We start from the raw sequence: 16691 nt of genomic DNA, 5'->3' as shown, positions 1-16691 counted from the left end.
ACGATTCGACACTGCTTCCGGGCGTGTCACGACGCCTCATGATGATGATGACGACAACGATGGGCGCACCAACACATTATGGGCAATAAAGTTAAATTTAAAACATTTCTTGCACCGTTTTGTCCCTGGGCTCCACACAAAGCGACCTGTGCATCACCGTTTGGTAAGCCCTTGCGCGCTGTCGGAGATAAATTTGAACCTAACCTCCGAAATTGGGGAGCAAAGTTGATTGACGCGATCGATCTGAGTTTGGAGCTGGTACAACAACGCGCGCGTCAGATGGGCTGTTGCCTGGTTGCTATTAAATTTATGTGCCCCCATCTCGCGCAATAATTGGCACCCGTTACTGGAAAAAAAGACTGTGGGACAGAGAAAGAAGAAAAACTGGGCTTGGCAATGCCGGCGCGGTCGCGTCGAATAGAATGCACAACACAACATAAACTGCACACACAATGGAGCCATGTTCTTTGGCGGCGCAACATCCCAAGCGCAAGCGGGTTTTGTGCGCCACTGGGTTTTGTGCATCTCTTCTCGCGCACAACTCTCGCGCGTTCTTCTCCAAAACAATGAGAAAAGGTGGAGGCCTTCTCCTGTAGGGTGGTGGGGGTGTTCCGGGGGGCAAAAGCTAGAAATCGAAGCCCTCGTGTATAACGAAAACCCTTCTCTCCCCCCCCCCCCTCCCCATCATCATCATCATCGGTTAGAAGTCATCGACCTGCGCTGGTGCAGCAAAGCAAGCGCGCTCGAACGAACGCGCATCGTTGTTGTCGCGTTGGAAGCGGGAAGCTAGGAGAAGGAGAGATAGGGAGAACCGCGCGCGTCCAACGGTGATTTGATTGCAACTCCACACAACTCCCCGTTCCACAACCTCCGTCCGTCAGCCAGTCCGCTGGGTTAATCTATTGAACCGCAGAGATCTAGGCGAGGGAGAAGATATCAGCCGCCGATCGAAGCACAATCGAAGAATGGATGGATGGACGGGAAAATCCCGTTGGAGCCGGCTTCGATACGGCCGTGAAACCGCAAAACCTAAACACAAAAAACCGGGAAGCTAATCGATTGAATTATAATCCACACTTCCACACACAGACACACAGACACAGGCCCACGAGTTCACGACTTTGCTTCGCTTCACGCAACTTTAGGGACATCTTCTACCCGCAAAGAACGCAACGGCGGTTGTAGGGCCTGCGATCCAGCGATCATCATCCCTAATGGTGTGGCAGAAGAGAAGGAAAGGTGGCTGCTGTGTGGAGTTGGCAGTTATCACTGCTCTTCACGGTGGATCTAATTTGCATCTTATGCAGCCGGTAATATAATTGCAGGAAGATGATGATGATGTTGCGATCGACAACAGGGAAGAGCCCTGTTCGAACCGTTATACTGGCTGGCTGGCTTTGCGAGTGTTTTTTTTTTCCACCATTGGAAGCTAATTTCTGTTGGCTGGCGTCACGCAATGGTAGAAGAAACCCCGACGCCATTGGAGCCAAAGATCTTGCAACGATGGAACAAAGATACGATTTCTTTGTTGTGGCGTTAATAGTGAGGATATCTTATTGGAAGTGAAGTTTTCGATACTTGCACCAATGGTTCAAGTGAAGTGACACACGCTGTATTGCCAATAGACGCGCTTGTTCCATCATGGGACCGCGGTTTATTGAACCTGTAACAAGAGCGTGAGCGTACGACGCAAGAAGCAAGAATCTAATCAAGGTAAAAGGCAACAACGACGACGACGACGACGACTTCTCCCTTCCCGTAATTATCATTTAATGAGCACACACCGAAGCTCCTGCCGAAATCTTGATGACCTTCGGTGTTCCTGGGTGCAGCAGTCAGTTTGTTGTGTGTGTTTGTGTCCCCCCGAAACAAGGGTGGGGTTTCAAATTAACGTCTATTTATCTAACGCCCCATTCCCCGGAACATCTCTTGTCGTTTATGGGAGGATAAGTTCTTTTACTTAGTGAAGAAGCTTTAGCTATTCTTCTATGGAGATGTGGTGCGCTTCTTGCTACAATGGACGAAGAAAGTGGGAACAGAATTATGGAACCGTTGACGGCGGATGAAATCATTAATCACCAAAAAGGTGAGGTCTCCCACACGACCTCAGGAGATCTCCTCTGCCGAAAGAACGAGGAGAAGCATTACATCAAATTTTGACCCGTTCGATCGATCGATCGATCGATGTATCTGTCCCTAAACGCACCACAGCATAAACAATTCTACCCGCCGCCAGTTCTGTCCGTTCTGCCTTGCCCAAACAAGGAAACAGGCCGCCCCATTTCCTTCCCAATCGTTTTGGTGCGAAATGGCGCGAAAGCAGTCTTTGGGGGCATTTTGCGAGTACTTGATCTTGAGAGGAGGTTGCAATTGCGCTGCAATCGTGCCACGAAGGAGCACAGTTGCAGTGCTCCCCCCGAAAGATCCCCATTCTGTGTCAGCTACACGAGCGCGCGCGCACGGCACGGCTTGCATAGGGTGGCGCGCGTTTTCCTAAAACCTGAATGAAGCAAACCGGTTTGTGCATTGTTGCAGCAGCGCAGGAACAACTTCCCGTCCCGCTGCCCCGCAGGAAGGGTCAACACAAGCGTGGAAACGAACCAACACAGCGAAACGATCGCTCGACGCTGGATCACTAACACGACGTTCGACGGGAAAATCTCGGGGCAGCTTGGCTTCCTTTGGTGGAGTAGAAGCGCGCAACGAAGAGAGGAATAAAATCAAGTAAAAAGCCAAACACCAGAGAACTTGATTTGTAGCACCTTCCACCTTCTTGTAGCGCCTTTGAAAAGGTAGCACGAGGACAACGAGTAAAGGACTATGGTGTGTGAGCGTGTGCGTTGCTAAGGGAAACAACATAGCGATCAGAGTTCGGTTTTACAGGCCCGCACATACAGGAGGAGGAATAAAACGGTGAAAGTTAGAATATTTAAACATGTTAGAAGCCCCCATGTCCACCACACTACCTACCACCAGGCCTTCCCCTCTAGAGCGTGTGTTGCGCTCATTTCCATATATGCATAGGCGAGGAGGAGGCGTTGTTGATGCGGGCGTGTTCTTGTTTTGACCCTGGCACGCGGGCGTGTGTGTATCTACTACCACCGGGTTTGGGGAAGGTAATAAATAATATTTTTCTAACTCTCCAGCAGCAGCAGCAGCAACGGTACAACCAGAACACAATAAGATCTTTGGCTCTCTCGCGCCGGCTGGGGGTTATAAAACGGCGGTGACTTACTTTTACGACGGATTAGATCGCTTTTGGGGGGTGGAAAACGACGTGTCCGCCACTGGAGTCATTGGTGTGTCATAATGTAGCATAAAAGCCTTCCGAAGATCAGAGGTTTACGCACAGTGGGGAGACGACACACACACACGCGAGTAGGAGAGAAGAATTATGTTTCATAACAAATCGTTTAGCGCTGGGGAGGAGGAGGAGGAGGAATGTGTTAATTTTTTTTCTCTCCCTTCCCTTAGACTTTCGTGGAGGACAGACAGCATGGCAAAACACACACACACAAAATGCACTCTAGGGAAGGTGGTGTAAATTGATTCGACCAAGCCTGAACGCTCTGAAAAGACTCATAAATACCCAATCCAATTGAAAAAGCTGCTTCTACAAGGTGGAACTGATACAAAGGTGAATATTTTAATAGATGTAAATATTTTTAATATTTTGAGCGTTTCTATTTATAATTAATTTTCCAATTTTCTTTTTCAGAATGGTTTGTAATAGCGTGCTGTAACCGAACTTTCGATAGAAAGAACGCTAAAAACGATTCTGTTTGATAATTGCTTCGAAAATGGCAATAATAACAATTTTGCACAACCGGATCGTTTCCCGGAAGAAAAAAAAACATTGGACCGAGAGGGAGAGACCGAGCTTCTCGAATATCTCGATTGAATTTTCGCCCAAACACTGCAAACACTTTCCCCCGGTTTTATATTTTGCATAATTCATAGCATAGTATACCACCGCCGCCACCACCCCAAGTTTTGCATGCATGCATGAGAACCGGTGCACCGGTCTTTCCTTCCTTTGTTGTTGCTACTGTTAGTCTTCAGACTTCCCCCCCCCCTTCTTCTCGGTAGCGTATCAATTTCCCCTTTTGTTTTTTGTTTGCTTTTTGTTTCACGGCGGAAATTAGAAACATATTTACTTTCGCCTTTGTGTGCAACAAAAAAAAGCTGCAACTTGGCCACATTTTCGCCCTTCGAAGGAATATTGGGTGGGATGTGAGATAATTGCACACAACCAAAACATCGACCCAGCGGAACGAATTTATTCCAAACTCGAGCAACCATTCGCGGTATAAAGCATAGCCGGTAGGCCAAAAGAAGTGGAGTTTTCTTTTCACTGCAAAGAATGCAAAGCCCGGATGTGAAGATGGAAATTCGAAAGCGCGGGTGTACTTGTTGCAGCAGCACACACACACACACACTGGTGGTGATCTACTATTGTAACTGGAAACAATCCCCCTTTTTTAGTGTCTCAACTGGGCCCCAGACGGTTAGGCCGCTCCGGCACAGGTTTGTAATGCGTGACATCAACTGGAACGAATTCCAATTAGAATTCCTAACCCGTGTGTGGTGCTCGGTGGTGACTCGGTGGTGTGGAGCACGGAATCGGTCGGTGCTAGAAATTCTGGTTTCTAGTAGCATATCTTCGGCATTGACGCCCGCACGCCACCCAGGAGATGATTCGCCAAGAACACTTCAATAAACGCTCTTCTTCTCCCTCCCCAGCACAGACAGAGCAGACTGTGGTGTCATCGTTCGTCATGCTTGGGGTGGGATGGTCCATGCATTGTGTAAAGGAAGCGTAGTATCATCGTCTCAATCCAATATGATTCAATTCATCAAGTTGCGATTGCTGACCTCACTCCTTCCCCGTCTCTTCTTGTGTCTCGCGCAGTAAGATCATCAGATCAAACAGATTCGCCAAACGCGCAGCAGCAAACCGTGGCGGTGTGTCCCACGCGCCAGTTGCATTCCTTCAACCCGTGGGCTGTGAATTGGAATTGGAATGTTACGATAAAAGAAATGGCACACTCACTCATCTCAAGGCGGCGGCGAAAAGGGAGCGGTTGCGCACATTTCTAGTCCAGAGCGACCTTTACCACATCCGGACCACCGCGCGAGCGCGTTTGTTGTTCATTTTAGCTACTTTTTTGGCGGTGAATGGGGTACGTGCCACCACACTCAGCAGCAACGGTTGTTTATCACAACAGTGAAGAGACAGTGCAGTGCAAAACATGCATGTAAGCAGAGAAGAACAAGCAGTATATGAATACATAGCATGAGCAAAAGTGTAAATAATGGTGTGTCATTAAGAAGGTGGCTGGCTAGCTGGCTAGCTGGCTGACCTCCTTCTTTTCCTCTGCTGACTGTTAATGAGTTCGCCTTTCTTTAAAAAAAAAAACAAATTACACCCACATGCAATGCAACATTTCTTGATAGAGAAAGGAAACTAAGGTCCTAAGACTCTAAAATCAACGCTATCTCTCTCTCTACCACTGTACAGGAGACAGGAAATGCAGGTGCGCTTGAATGGTCGCCAATCAAAGGTGGCTTTGTTTTCACACTGCTGTTGTCTGTTGTTAACTATCCACTGATTATGAGACTTCGACTTCTCTAACTAGACTAGACGGTGGAAAAAAGGCGCAAAATTAGCGACCATTTAAACACCCGTGGGATCAATAATTTCGTTTTTTTTTTGCCTTTGTGAAGTGTGAACCCTTCGACCCCAGAGAAATGAGAGAAGAAGAAAAAACAGCCTCTATTAGACGCGATCATCGCTATTCTGTGGAGGTTTTCGCGTAACGCTTCCTTCTAGTAGGCGCTTGTACTCTCTCTCTCTCTTTCTCTCACACACGCCGGTTCTACATCAACCCAAAACAACACTACCATCTTCCACGGGCAACCGTGGCGTGTCCGTCGTTGTGCCGTTTTTCGTGCAACCGGATCCCCGATAGAACCCAGCCACCACCAGCCGGGCGTATGCGGGGCAAGAAAGCAAAAGAGAGATTAACAATCCGTCAATTGTGTGTAATAGCCCACGGTCGTGGGTTCGGTCGTAGGTTTGCCAAGTGTGGCCAACTGACTCGGACGTCGGCGGCGGCGGCGGCGGGAAGTAAGTGTGGCGAATATGGCAAAGGCCAAGAACGGAGCAACAACGAAAAAATATGGTAGAGAAATGAACATAGCCACACAAACACAGACACACGGGTTGGTTCGTTTGGGTTTGGCATTATTCTTTTGGGCCATCCAACCATCCCATGCATGAGCTGATTTCGGTGAGAACCGGACAGCGCCGAAATCGATCTAATACACACACCAACAAGGAGAGAGAGAGAGAAAGAGAGCGTCATTTTTATGCAACATGAACCTGATGTGACCTCAACACCAAAGCCACCTGTATTTTAAGGGCATCTGCTTTTTTTTTTTGTTTGGGGAAATGATTGGGTAAGATAAGCAAAACTTGACTCGCTGAGTGCGTGTGTGTGAGTGTGTCCATCCAGAGTGCAACAAATTGAACTTCCTGCTGCAGCACAGTGTCCCCCCGGTGCCGTTTGTTACCAGGAAAAAGTCACCTTCGCTTTCTGAAACAAAGAAGGTCAAATGCGTCGTCGTCGTCTTCCTCGCCCCGTGGCAATCAGTCAGTCATGGGAGAGTGGACCCACCCCGTGAAGGGAGGGCTAGGTTTAATGGCCAAATAAAATGTATTTCTAACCACCTTTGGCTACAACCAGCGATGGGTTTTGGCGTAGTAGAGCTTGTTCTTTCCGATTGGAGTAGTGCTACCGTTTTGGAGGCACAAAGCGTGAGAAAAAGGAAGGTTCCTTTTCGCGGGGGGAAGAGGCTATTTCGCTAATTACCATACATTGGAAATTAATTTAACGAAACGCGCAAACGGCGCATGAGTCATTGCCGGTTGGCTTTGATTTTGGGGCGGCAAAAGAACCCTTTGAAAATGGTAATGAAATTGGGAGAGTGCCGAACAGAGATAGGGAAGTCTGCAGTCCGCAGATGATTTTCCCCTCATTTTGGTAATATTTGAGCAGTCTTATAAACATAAAAGATGCAACAATCATTACAATTACTCAGAAAATTGCTTAGAAGATCCAAGCTTAAAGCCGAGAAACTGACTCTCATTGCGTCATAAGATCATTTCATCACGGCTTAATTTAATCAAAACCATTCAGTAGCATTTAACATGCCTTTATCTAAAGCAGCTTTGTGCACACTACACGGATTAATCATCAATCACAGCAGCGCCCTGGAAATATGCGCATCTAGCGAATGTTAGCTGCACCGTTCTCGAGATTGAATCTCGCGTGTTCGCCTCGTTAAATCGCTGTTAGATCGTGATCATGTGTGTGATGGTGTAAGTCACATCGCAAAAAATCTCCTAAACACACGCAAACAACCAAACACATTCGCAACGTGTGCCTACCAGCATCAACCACGATCACGTTGCGGATGACTCACTTAATTGCTAAAAACATTTGCTCTCTCACTGACGGCGAGGACTTACCTGTCGGTAGGATGGCGTTGTTTTCGCGACGCCAGGTAATCTGTGGCACCGGGTACCCGGACGCGTAGCACTCCATCTGGGCGGGTTGCCCCTCGGACACGACCAGCGATTGGGTGGAGTTGTCGGAGATGATCGGTGGCCGGCGGACGTTCAGTGCCACCTCGGCGGAGATCTTGTTCGTAACGGACAGCACCACCTGACACTGGTAGATGCCGGCGTCCGTCTCCTGTATGTCCTTAATCTGCAGCGTGTACGACGTGGAGGACAGGTCGTAGCGGAGCGAGAAGCGCGAATCCTTCAGCACGAGCGAACTGCCCGTGGACAGGAAGACCGTGTCCGACCGATCGTTGCTGGTCTTCACCCAGTGGACGGAGTAGTCGCTGGCGTACAGGACCGAACATTCCAGCTCGACCGTACCGCCAATGTCCTTGATCTGCTCCTGCGTGATGTAGGAGATGGTTGGCGTTCGCTGGGCACGGGCAGGGCCGACTAGACCGCCGATGATGCCTACCAGCAAGACGACGCCCAGCCCAGCCATTGTCGACAGGTTGCTTCTTGGCTTTCGCATACTTGGATCGGAGGTACGGTACGAAGTACGCGTGGGGAGCGCTTAAGTAATGATGGATTGCCTCTGCAAAGTACACACGGACGCGTAGACGCACCACACACGCACACACACGGGCACACAAGCGCACGTACACACGAAACGGGGGCACCGAGGAGAAGATGATCGTACCTGCGGGAGGAGAACGACGCACGCAACGGCGAACGATCGAGGAAAGCAGGGAGCACGACTATATTGAACACGTCACCCGGGGAGAGGTTCTTTAGTGGTAAAATTTAACACACAGGCTCTTTAATTGATTGCACAATTCACGGGCACACGCACGGGACGACAAATTGAACTGCAAAATCCAACGCGTTGTGTGAAAGCTTTCGAATCCATAGGAGAGAAGAAAAAAAAACAGGTTAAACCTTTGAACGCGCACCACACCCCAAACCGAACCGAAGACAAGACGGACGCAACGAGTTCTCGAGCGTGCTTACACAGTAACGGCGAACACAGGTATGCAGGCACTCTCGCTGCTGCTGCTGCTGCTGCTACGCTTCGCACACAGCGTTCCCTCTCGTTTAGGTCTTTTGACTGTGCGCGATCGATCGCGCCCTCTCGCTCACTCTTTCTCGCGGCTCTAATGCACCGAAAGCTCTCTCGCGGCGTGTGAAGATTTCCAGCACAAACACTTCTCTACCAGCGAACACACACACACACCGGAGCGCACACACAACCGAACGCAGCAACTGGAACGCAATGAATGAAACGCGCCGAGAAACCGTGCTTGAGAGATCCACTTTTTGAATTCTGCGTACGCGCAACGGCCCTTCGCACGGAGTGTCTGTGCAAGAAAGAGGGAAGATGCGTGCTTGAAGCGTTGCGAGAGAGCGAGAACGCAAATGTGCGTGCATGAGATGGGATGAACGGAGAAACGAGATAAAAAGAGAGAGATAGCGAGAAGAAAAGGCCAGTTCGGAAGGAAGAAGAAGTGTTTGTGCTTGGTTGCTACGGTGATCGCGGGTGGAGCGATGATTTGGTTTGGTTGTGTGCGGCTCAGGTGCGAATCAATTCCAGCCGAGCAGGGAAAGCAAATTGAATACACGTTTTCATCATTCAAGCAAACCGCTAACAGAATTGTTTTGGGTTTTATTTGAAACTTAGGGGTGCATTTAAATTTTTAATGTTTTTTGTTGGTAAAGAGCTTAAACAATAGAACTATTTCTTCTATTCTGGAACATTAATAATTGATTTGTTTTTTTGTTTGGAACACCGAAGCCGCTTTCAAATCGATTGCCGCCTAAGCGCGTAGTGTAACCACTAGCTAACATCACGTTCAACCCCCATTGACGTTTCAAACGTAAACAAACACACACACTTGTTGGTGATGCACGAAATACGCAGTACGGCTTCCTTTCTTCTCCAAAATGCTTAATTATTGTGCGTGGAAAGTACTCATTTTGCAGAAATCTCTCCATGAAATCAATCCATTTAGTGTATTCCGATAGGAGGGCGTTGTGTTGCTAGCTAAGCAAATGTAAATCATCCATCGAGCGAGTTGTCCAGTTGTCAATGTTCGCTTCTTTGTTGCGCTCTTCCCCCGGAACCGTTTTGTGATAGTGTGTGGTGGTTGGTTTTTGTTGTCTCTGGCCTGTGCCTGTTGCCCCTGCCCTTGCCACCGCTCGATAGATTAGTCATCAGTGATTGCAAAGCGACTGGCGCTAATTCACCGCATTAGTCAACCATTTTACTGTGCCCGAAAGCTGCTGTTTTAAACAACATACTTTCCCAAAAACATGTCGCCCGGTGTGCGTTTGATAGACGTCGACAGTAGTGATGAAGAGAATTTGTTGGAGGAAGGAGTGCGGAATCGGCGCAGCCCGCGAAACGTAAGGGAAAGCCAAGCTTCTCCGGCTATCCAGCCGCGTGATGAAGATAATAATTATCTATGTTTTGTTCCAGGAACCGACCGATTTCAACATTCCCGCCACCAACGACGATGATGATGATGATGTCGATCCTGCCTTCAACTTAAACCGACGAAGCAAAGAAGCTTCTCAGTACGAGGTAAGATAGCGCAAACACAGTGAAAATGGCTGACGCAAACATTGTTGTATCTGAAATGCATCGGCCGCATCCGTATTTGCACTGTTGCTGCTGCATTATTAGCTCTACCGTGAACTGAGCAACAACAGTGTGTGCGTTATCAAAATTAGTTACAATTAAGTGTGCTGCTCGGCCCGAGAAAGTAGATTGTCGGGGAGCTATTGGGAAACGGATGATGATAAACCACACTCCTTTATTGTGGGACGTTTGACGAGCAGTCGGACGCCGGGCGAGATAAGAAGACAATTCTCTGCCATACCGTAGCCAGCCGTACTGGGGGCGAGCAAGAATAGTTGTAGTTTTGTTGCTGACTGTTAATCACACGTTTGTGTATCGTCGTGCGGTATGAAATGCGTGCGCTAAGCAGGTGCCACAATGCAGCAGCAAAAGTGGACAGACACGACTGAGGTTGCTTTCGACCCGCGTGCAGGGGTACCTTTCCATCCACCCTTGTAGTAATGTTCTTCTTTCTTTCTCCTCTCCCCGCCCCGCAGAGCTTGGATTACGATGTGTGCGAGAATGTGCTGTGGCGCCGCGATCAGACCAAGATCAAGCCAAAGTTTACCGTGCGGAAGGACTTTTCCCGCTGGGTCATTTCGCTGCAGATCGGTGTCTGTACCGCGCTGGTCGCCTGCTGTATCAACATCGTGATCGAGGAGGTTTCCCGGCTCAAGTACGGCTTCCTGAAGCGCCAGGTAGACGCGAATGTGCTGCACGGCGATCTGAGCATTCCCTACCTGTACTGGTCGCTGCTGAACCTGGTGCCGGTCGTGATCGGGGCCACGCTCGTCGCCTACGTCGAACCGGTCGCCGCCGGCAGTGGCATACCGCAGGTGAAATGCTACCTGAACGGGGTGAAGGTACCGCGGATCGTGCGCATCAAGACGCTCGCGGTGAAGGCGGTCGGCGTCGCTACCTCCGTCATTGGGGGGCTGGCCGGCGGCAAGGAAGGCCCGATGATACACAGTGGCGCCGTGATAGCGGCCGGCATATCGCAGGGCAAGAGCACCACCTTTCGGCGGGATTTGAAGATTCTGCAGCACTTCCGGGACGATCACGAAAAGCGCGACTTTGTGGTGGGCGGTGCGGCGGCCGGTGTAGCGGCCGCCTTCGGTGCCCCGATCGGGGGCATACTGTTCTCGCTCGAGGAAGCGGCCAGCTTCTGGAACCAGAGCCTCATCTGGCGCACGTTTTTCGCCTCCATCATCAGCTCGTTCACGCTGAACATTATCCTGTCGGCGTACCACGGGCTGAGCAGCTTCCGCTACCGGGGCCTGTTCAATTTGGGCGAGTTTGCGCCGCTCCCGTTCGAGTACTACGAGCTGCCGATCTTTATGCTGATGGGCGTGATCGGTGGGTGTACGGGGGCGTTGTGGAACGCGCTCAACAGCCGGCTGAACATGTTCCGTGCGCACGCCATCCGACAACGGTGGGCTAAGGTGCTGGAGGCGGCGTTCGTCGCCGTGCTGGGCGCAACGTTTGCGTGCCTGATGGCGTACACGATCAACGACTGCCGTCCGCTGGGTAACGATCCAACCGAGCAACCGGTGCAGCTGTTCTGCCAGGACAATGAGTACAATGCGGCGGCGGCACTGTGGTTCCAAACGCCCGAAGCAACGGTCAAGGCCCTGTTCCACGATCCACCCGGATCGCACAAGATCCTTACGCTGGCCACGTTTGTGCTCATCTACTATCCGCTGTCGTGCGTCACGTACGGGCTGAGTGTCTCGTTGGGTATCTTCATCCCAACGCTGCTCATCGGGGCTGCCTGGGGTCGGCTGATAGCTTCCTTCACCGTGCTCGCTTTTCCCACCTCGATTGTAAGTGTGATCGAGGAGATAACTATGTAAACGTTTATTGTTAATCAGCTTTCCTATTCTACAGGCTTTTGTATCACCGGGTAAATACGCACTGATCGGAGCGGCCGCTCAGCTCGGTGGCGTTGTTCGAATGACGCTAAGCTTGAGCGTCATCTTGCTGGAAACGACCGGCAACATTGGCTTCATCCTGCCGATTATACTAACGCTAATGACAGCCAAATGGAGCGGAGATTACTTTAACGAGGGCATCTACGATACGCAGATCCGTACGTCGCGCGTGCCAATGCTGCCATGGCACGTCGAACCGGAGTACCAGAATCTCTCGGCCCGCCACATCATGGCGCGGCCGGTGGTGTGTGTGCGAACGGAGGAGAAGGTTCAGTATCTGCTGGATATATTGAAAAACACAACCCACAATGGTTTCCCCGTCGTCGAGGATGGTGATGATGTAAGTTCGTTTTGTAAGAAAAAGTTAACTTAACCCTGAGCAAGCTTGTTTTAATTACGTTTTACAGGGCTCACGCGTGAATGGACGACTGATTGGGTTGATATTGCGCTCCCAGCTCGTTGTGATACTGAAGCGCAGCTTCTACGTCGAATCGAGCCGCTTCTGGGAGTCGACTGTCAGCATTGAAGCGTTCCGCGACGAGTACCCGCGCTACCCAGCCGTTGAGGTAATTAGGAACATTGGATTAGGCCCCTTTTTGTATGGAGGTTTGCTGTTAACTAAAATGTCCCCTTTTTCTGTAGGATCTACACGTGAACGAATACAAGCGGAGCGGCAGTTTCTCTGTCAACATGAACATGTTCATGAACCCTTCGCCGTACAGCGTGGAGGAGGGCACATCGGTACCACGGATCTTTCAGCTGTTCCGTGCCCTCGGATTGCGCCATCTCGTCGTGGTGTCGTCGGAAAACCGTGTGCGGGGCATTATTACGCGCAAGGATTTCCTTAAACACCATTAAGTTCTCTCTCTCTCTTTCTCTCTTTATAACGCTGCGAAAGCGGCCATGCCAAATGTGAATGCAAACGTGTTATTTCTTTCGCTTTCGTTTTTTTATTAATTAAGTGCCCAATATATTAGGGTGTAGTTTTACCTTTTTCGACACATTTGTGTGTATTTGTTGTGTGCTTGTGTTGTGGCTGAGAAGATATTTAAAAAAACAACAACACACACTCAAGTGTAGATATTGTTCGCGTAAGCATTAGGGTATCGATTAGGCAATGAGCGATTCTCGATAGTGTTTGGGTATGAAAGATAAAGAATATTGAAATAGGTGGGAGTGCCTTTCGTGAATGAAAAGAAGCTTAACTGAAGAAAGAAGCACACCGAGCACTGATATGTAAGGAAATTGAGCGAGCTTTTCTGAAAAGCTGTGTGTAGTGTATAATAGTAACATTTTGTCATTCATACAAAATCTTACATTCGAATAATTGGAAATAATCTAAACGAAAAGTAGTAGAGCGTTTCTTTACTTCCTATTGAAAGTATCCGGCCGTTGGCAAGATGCGTGAACGCAACCGAAACCACAGCAGTTCGGCAATCAGCACCGCTACCGTAAGCAGATAACCCCAGCCCAGCGTCACCAGTGCGGGCCAAACGTCCACGATCGACACCGGTATGAAGCTGCTGCCCCCAACGCACCGTGGTTTCTTCGTGTAAAGCAGCGTATGCTCGCGACCCTGTATTCCGAACTCGCGCAATTTAAACAAATTTATACGTACCGGCTCGCGGAAGGAGCTGTTCTTCTGTACCGCGTAGTACGGTTCGATCACCTTCAAATATTCTACCTCCTGCAGGCCACACTTTTCCTCCTCCTGAAACGTTTCGCTGATCAGCTTGTAGCCAACGCCCCTCTCGACGTGAAACGCGTAGTGGCCCTGTCGGATCAGCTCAACGCCCTGTGCGAGGGGGAGAAAGTTTTCCGTCCCATCTTTGTTGCGCATTTTGCGCTCGTAAAGTGCCTTCCGGCTTGGTTCCGTTTCCGTCTGTGTGGATTGCATATGGGAGAACGATTATTGTATCATAATAGCTACTCGTGAAACTTAACAGCAAACATACCCGAAAGTAGTACTGATTGTAAACGGTATCCTCGGCGCCAGTTTTTAATCTCGACGCCAGCAAATCTTCCAGCGTTTGTATCTTGGTGGAAGGTGCCTGTATGAGGGCGACAATGTTTGCCGAATAGCTGGCATAAAGGAACATCAGCACCACCAGGCACAGCAGTATCAGGCATCTCGAGGGTGCCGTTTGCGGTTCGATAAACGACCCCTGCTGGCAGGTAGTACCGAACACATTGAGCAGCGTATCGGATATCCCTGTAACGGCGGCGGGGCTGTTGCTACCGATTGCACTTCCTCCTCTTCCTCCTCCTGCATTGTAACGCTGCTCGGTGCGTAACATCACCAACAGCAGTACGCCGGACAGCACGATGAAGCTGACCGTACAGTACCAGACGTACTGATCGAACGGCAGCACAAACACGTTGTTGGTGAAGGAAAGCTTCGGGGCACGAAATATAAAGCTGGCCCGCGTCGAAGCGGTCATCGAAAGGAAATCGACCGCCTTGATACGGTCCTGGGTAAAAAACATGGACGTACCGCCCAGATCGGCCAGATCGCGCTGCAGCTCACCGATCATGCCGTTGTAGCGATCCGTTTCCCGATCCCGATAGCCCCACGTGTCTACGATGCTGAACTTGACCGTTGCGTTGAGTGCATGGGCGACCGACTTTGTGAGGAGATAGTTCACACGCGATATTGTATCGATGTGTTTATCGCTGGAAAGGGAACAGAAGAGAAAATTAATAGTAAACCTCATTGCAAGCCGCCTCTGACACACACTTACTGAAGATCATCCAAATGGTTCAGCGTTTCATTGTGCAGTATGACGAGAGAAGCGCGCAGCTGAAATTTGTGGAAATTTTGCCTCCTTATCGACGTCACCGGTGGTCGTACTTTAGAACCAACCACACCCCGTACTCCCAGTGCTGCATTCCAAGTGCCAAACGTTTCGTAGATCGGCACCGAAGAGCTCGTCGACCTCGCCGCCAGACGATACTGTTGCCTAACCAGATGCTGACCGGTGCTCGTTTCCGTGCAAAAGTAAAACAGTTCATTGCTGACCAGTAACGGTAGCCGATCGAGCACCGAATACTCGCTACAATTGCTCCAACCCCGCACAGATCCTCCCGGATGCTCAATGCTGCTTCGGAACACGATCCACCGTACGCGGTAGTAAAGCAGCTGCCGTGCACTTTCGAGCAATCGATCCGTGCCGGGGCAGGATAGATCGAGTACGATCACGATTTGATGCTGATTAGGATCGTGCCAGGGAAGATGGCGCTGATCGATTGGAGCGAAGCGAACGGAAACGGTTCCATGGTGCGAGGTGGCAGTTGATTCGCGTACGCTTTGCCAAAGCGCATACCGAACGGAGGGTGACCAGCAGGTCAGCACGAGCAGCTGGTGGGCTCGGTCCAGATGTACTAATAAATCTCTTATGGCGGCAATTCGTTGATCGGTTTGCGTTTGGGAGGACAATGGGTTAACAGCAGTTGCTTGAGGAGTACCATTGCTAACGGTTAGCACTTTCAGCACTATTAAACTTTGTACAAGAAGTTGAAGATATCGAGGTTTGTCCATTGGAGTAAAGGTAAGATCCTTCAACGACTTTGCACCACTAACGTTGCCTAATGCTTTGGAGTGTGCCTTTTATAGAATATCCCAAAGAGAGTCCTCCTTCGAAGCTCTTCATCGTTTGAAGACCGAAGAAAGATATAATTTGGAAAATGGGTAGTTTCTCACCGATTGGCGTGAGAAATGAAGCAACTGGTGCCGCGTCTGTTTACTCAAAGCTGCTTTACTTATTAAATACGAAGGCAAAACATCGATGCCTTTGTGTAATAAGCATTCAAATCTCCCTCAATTACTTATTCATATCATTTGGGAACCAACGAGAAGAAGCTTAGAACGGTTTAAAAATGCACTTCCCATACATCGCTCAAAATTGCGCATCCCCAAATGCTGTTGGCGTGTAGGTCAAGTACTGCACTATGCACAAAAAAAGTGCATCGGTTCTGAACGATGTGCATGAACTATCATCCATCATCCGTAACCGATGACCTAAAGAGACAGCGGGTTTAGTATGAGTAGGAGAAAGACCTTCGTTGGTTGCGGGGTTCCCACCGGGCCTGTCTCATTGCGCAAACATGCAATCATGTGGCGAGGTCCAAGCACTAATCATACACAGCAAGCAGGCTGAGTAGCGCCACTAAACCCGCCCTGTTTTTCCTCACCTTTACATGCGTTTGGAAAGGGAAATGGAATTGTTCCTACACTGGAATGTCTTCTTTTTTTTTTGACATTCTCGGTAAAGGACATGATGCATCGGAAGAGCCAAAAAACCGTAGCCCAGGCAGTGCTTATAATAGCAGTTCTGTTGCAACGTCTTCCTCCACCCCTCCGCGGTAAACGAACGTAGTTGGCATCGGGTGGAGTAGAACGCAATGCGTCTTGTGCCTCACGCATCACCGCCGTTTTGATTGTTCTCTGCGCCCTGTCTGTCTTATGCCGGGAGCCCGATAATTACCCGTGAGCATTTCCAGCCACTTCCCCCATGTGCGCGAAACGACCTTTCTACTAGCTGCTAATGCACGTTGCAAGCGGTGTGATGCACCT

General features: G+C 49.7%; 3 protein-coding genes across 5 annotated transcripts in view; 1 reads left to right on the top strand and 2 right to left on the bottom strand.

The window, feature by feature from the left end:
- The window catches only part of LOC120908359 (lachesin), a 31790-nt gene extending 22935 nt beyond the window's left edge, over positions 1–8855 (bottom strand). The window contains exons 1-2 of one of the 2 annotated variants that reach the window (XM_040319280.1): positions 8582–8855; positions 7535–8467 (exon numbers count right to left, since the gene is read on the bottom strand). In XM_040319280.1, the coding sequence (XP_040175214.1) occupies positions 7535–8102 (568 nt within the window). In that variant the 5' untranslated portion in view covers positions 8103–8467; positions 8582–8855. Of the gene's footprint in view, positions 1–7534 lie in introns of both variants that reach the window. The other variant, XM_040319279.1, reaches the window with a different exon arrangement.
- Positions 8856–9436: 581 nt separating this feature from the next.
- LOC120893200 (H(+)/Cl(-) exchange transporter 7) lies at positions 9437–13465 on the top strand. 2 transcript variants are annotated; one of them, XM_040294950.1, is made up of 6 exons: positions 9437–9973; positions 10047–10151; positions 10685–12010; positions 12075–12458; positions 12526–12684; positions 12761–13465. In XM_040294950.1, exons 1-6 carry the CDS (start codon positions 9881–9883, stop codon positions 12974–12976), a joined length of 2283 nt encoding a protein of 760 aa, XP_040150884.1. In that variant the 5' UTR covers positions 9437–9880; the 3' UTR covers positions 12977–13465. The 2 variants fall into 2 exon arrangements, with proteins under 2 accessions (XP_040150884.1, XP_040150885.1); XM_040294951.1 differs by lacking the exons at positions 9437–9973; positions 10047–10151 and adding an exon at positions 10272–10598.
- On the bottom strand, positions 13464–16613 carry LOC120893201 (glutamate receptor ionotropic, kainate 3-like). Its single transcript, XM_040294952.1, has 3 exons — positions 14860–16613; positions 14074–14791; positions 13464–14000 (listed from the first exon to the last, which is right to left on the bottom strand). Exons 1-3 carry the CDS (start codon positions 15654–15656, stop codon positions 13491–13493), a joined length of 2025 nt encoding a protein of 674 aa, XP_040150886.1. The 5' UTR covers positions 15657–16613; the 3' UTR covers positions 13464–13490.
- Between the last annotated feature and the right edge of the window lie 78 nt (positions 16614–16691).

Source organism: Anopheles arabiensis, chromosome 2 (assembly GCF_016920715.1).
Source record: "Anopheles arabiensis isolate DONGOLA chromosome 2, AaraD3, whole genome shotgun sequence".
Taxonomy (NCBI): domain Eukaryota; kingdom Metazoa; phylum Arthropoda; class Insecta; order Diptera; family Culicidae; genus Anopheles; species Anopheles arabiensis.
Note: the sequence above shows the minus strand (reverse complement) of the source record. Positions and strands in the feature narration are given on the sequence as shown.

What these genes read in the sequence shown, in the direction of transcription:
- LOC120893200 (XM_040294950.1), top strand. Translation starts at nt 9,881, where the DNA reads ATGTCGCCCGGTGTGCGTTTGATAGACGTCGACAGTAGTGATGAAGAG. An exon ending in TCGCTTTTCCCACCTCGATT is followed by an intron (nt 12,011 to 12,074) that starts GTAAGTGTGATC and finishes CCTATTCTACAG; the next exon opens with GCTTTTGTATCACCGGGTAA. An exon ending in TCGTCGAGGATGGTGATGAT is followed by an intron (nt 12,459 to 12,525) that starts GTAAGTTCGTTT and finishes TACGTTTTACAG; the next exon opens with GGCTCACGCGTGAATGGACG.
- LOC120893201 (XM_040294952.1), bottom strand. Translation starts at nt 15,656, where the DNA reads ATGGACAAACCTCGATATCTTCAACTTCTTGTACAAAGTTTAATAGTG. An exon ending in AACCATTTGGATGATCTTCA is followed by an intron (nt 14,792 to 14,859) that starts GTAAGTGTGTGT and finishes TTCCCTTTCCAG; the next exon opens with CGATAAACACATCGATACAA. An exon ending in ACAATCAGTACTACTTTCGG is followed by an intron (nt 14,001 to 14,073) that starts GTATGTTTGCTG and finishes CAATCCACACAG; the next exon opens with ACGGAAACGGAACCAAGCCG.